The 2,720-nt window shown below is 34.0% G+C and overlaps 1 protein-coding gene across 1 annotated transcript; it reads right to left on the bottom strand.

Annotated features, from left to right (window-relative positions):
* Positions 1-246: 246 nt before the first annotated feature.
* LOC131041208 (pectinesterase inhibitor 10-like) lies at positions 247-854 on the bottom strand. The gene has a single exon (XM_057974222.2). The coding sequence runs from the start codon at positions 798-800 to the stop codon at positions 273-275; it is 528 nt and encodes a 175-aa protein (XP_057830205.2). The 5' UTR covers positions 801-854; the 3' UTR covers positions 247-272.
* Positions 855-2,720: the final 1,866 nt, after the last annotated feature.

The following is a 2,720-nucleotide window of genomic DNA, read 5'->3' as shown; positions in this document are numbered from 1 at the left end:
TCTCCACGCCTAGTTTTCGAGCAGGCTTAAATATAAAATGGATACCCTATTTCTATAAACAAAGGTACAATGCGATGCTTTTATAGCACCAAGAGATATCATTGCCTGCTTGTGAAAACCAAAAATCAAAAAACCCTAATTGAATCATCATATCAAAGAAAAGAAAACAGATTGCGAGGCTTCAACAAAGCAGAACAACCATCAAAACCATTGGCATTTATTCTTGAAACCAGAACCATACATATCCAAAGCAACACAATACAATAACTATCTTATGGGTCGTCTTTATCAGCAAGCTTGTGAGTAACAGCAAGCGCATCGCTCATCAGTTTAGAGAGATAGAGTGATCTTGTGTGAAGGTGGCGAGAGATATCTGGGTGAGCAGATAAGCCATCAAAGCACGTATCAACATTTGTGTCCGCCGAACTTAGCCAAGCCCTGGCATCAAATACAGCGTCCTCTACATCAGAACCTTTCTTCTTTTCTATGCCCTTCAATCTGGATAATGAATCATTGAGCTTAGAAACTGTGTCTTTGAAAAGCTCCACACAATCCTTGAGGCCACCAGAACTACTATGATTAGCTTTCTCCATATTTACAACATAGCCAGAAACATCTTGTGCTTCTTCGAGGCTCAAGTTTACTGCTATCACAGCCAGCTGTTTCATGTCTGCTTTTGATGCCCCTGGAGCAGAGGATAAGGACCCAATACAGAAGTCTTTGTATTGGGCAGTGCTGCACGCCTTTACAATGGTGTGAGATGGCTGAGGAGTCGATATCCTGCCAGCTTTTGCCGCCATGATTACACCAGCAAGGAAGATCGTAAGAACAAAGACAGATTTGGAATAGGAAGCCATTTTCTTGACTGTAATGTGTTCTTTCACTAGTTGTGTTGAGTATTTATACATGAAAGTAAACCAACTTTGAGTTTAAAAATTAATTGTGGAGGATTAATGCAGTATTTGGTGATAATAAATGATTGTCACGTCCACCGTCCCTATTGCAAGTAATCCCAATGTGAGCGTGTTTCGGGGTCTGTGTTTAGGGTTATCAGCTATCGGTGGCTATCTAGTCAACTATAAAGCAATTTACCAAAAAGATGTGTGTGTATCGGAATCTATTTTTAGGGTTATCAGTTATGAGTGGAATCTAGCCAATCGAAAAAAACAAATTATTAAAAATATGTGAATGTGTATTGAAATCTGTTTTTAGGGTTATAGTTATTGGTGGCTATCTAGTCAATTAAAAAGCAATTTATCAAAAAGAGTTATATAGCTATTATGTATTGGGATTTGTTTTTCTGATCAGAAAAGGTGCTTAAAAAATCTAGAAGGATGTTTTCCTTTTTTTTCTTTTATTTGCAAATATTGGATGGTTATAACCATTTCCCCACGTGTAAGTCACATTGGCCAAAACATGAGTTGTGGACTTAGGACAAAGAGGTAGAGCTTCATTATGAAATGGGTTGTGTTATGGATTGTGTTTTTAATGGAAGATTTTATGGTGATATGGGAAGACATCTTTTCATGTATCAGTCACATTTATTAATACATGAATTGTGGATTTAGGACAAAGAGGTAGAACTTTATAGAAATGGTTTATTTTTTTATGGAGAATTTTATCATCCTTTTTATTTGTTATGAGAAGTCATCTTCTAATGTGTGAGTCACACCCGTCCATAGATGATTTCTAGACTGAAGAATAAAAAGTCGAGCTTCCTAGAAATGGTTTAAGATTTTATTGGAGGATTTTTATCATTTTTTATTTGATAGGGGAACCCATCTTGAACTCATCTTCTCATGTGTAAGTCACATTCTCCCATAGATGAGTCGTGGACTTAAAGACTAAAAAGTGGAGCTTCATAGAAATATGGTTTATATTTTTTTATGGAGGATGTTGTCATCCTTTTTATTTGATTGGAATACCAGTTAAGGATAGAAGAGTATCTATTCTTGAAAACACTATCTCAATCTTATCTCTTATTTTTTCTTTTCAAAGAAAAATTAAGAAGCATTTCAAAAAAATTATTTATTAGTATAGATATTTAAATACATATATTTAAAAGATATTGAGAGATATTAGTTTAGAGACATTATTGAGATTTTTTATTTATGATAGATAAAATTTATTAAAAGATGCTTAGAGATATCAATTTGAAGACATTTGTATTGAATATCTCTTGATAAAATCTTTAATATAGATATCTCAAAATAAATATATCTCCTCTTTAATATAAAAGTTAAATTTTAATTATTTAAAATTTAAAATTGAAATTAAAACATAAACATGTAAAACATCTATATAATATATATAAAAATCTATATTATGGGAATTCAAGTTGAGGATTGAACAATATGTTAGACAGTTCAAATAACCGGAAGGCAATTGAGAGGGGGGGGGGAGTGAATCAGTTATCACATATTACCGGAACCTTAAGCAATTAAAACTTTAATATCGGAACCCAAAACATTAATATCGAAATAGCAGTTAAACCAACTAAGCATAAACAATAATCAGAAAATACCATCCACATGACACCAAGATTTGTCCATGGAAAACTTAGTAAAGGAAAAAACCACGGTGGGAAGCCTACCCACAGTGAGATAATACTTCTGCAATAAGTATGTGAATTACAATTGAGGGGCCTGGACTTACAAGAAGGCCAACAACCTAGAGCGCACTGCTCATCACAAAAGGAGTCTCACTGACTACAAAGAAAT

The sequence above is a fragment of the Cryptomeria japonica genome, chromosome 3 (genome assembly GCF_030272615.1).
Source record: "Cryptomeria japonica chromosome 3, Sugi_1.0, whole genome shotgun sequence".
NCBI lineage: Eukaryota > Viridiplantae > Streptophyta > Pinopsida > Cupressales > Cupressaceae > Cryptomeria > Cryptomeria japonica.
This window is presented reverse-complemented; position numbering and strand designations above follow the sequence as displayed.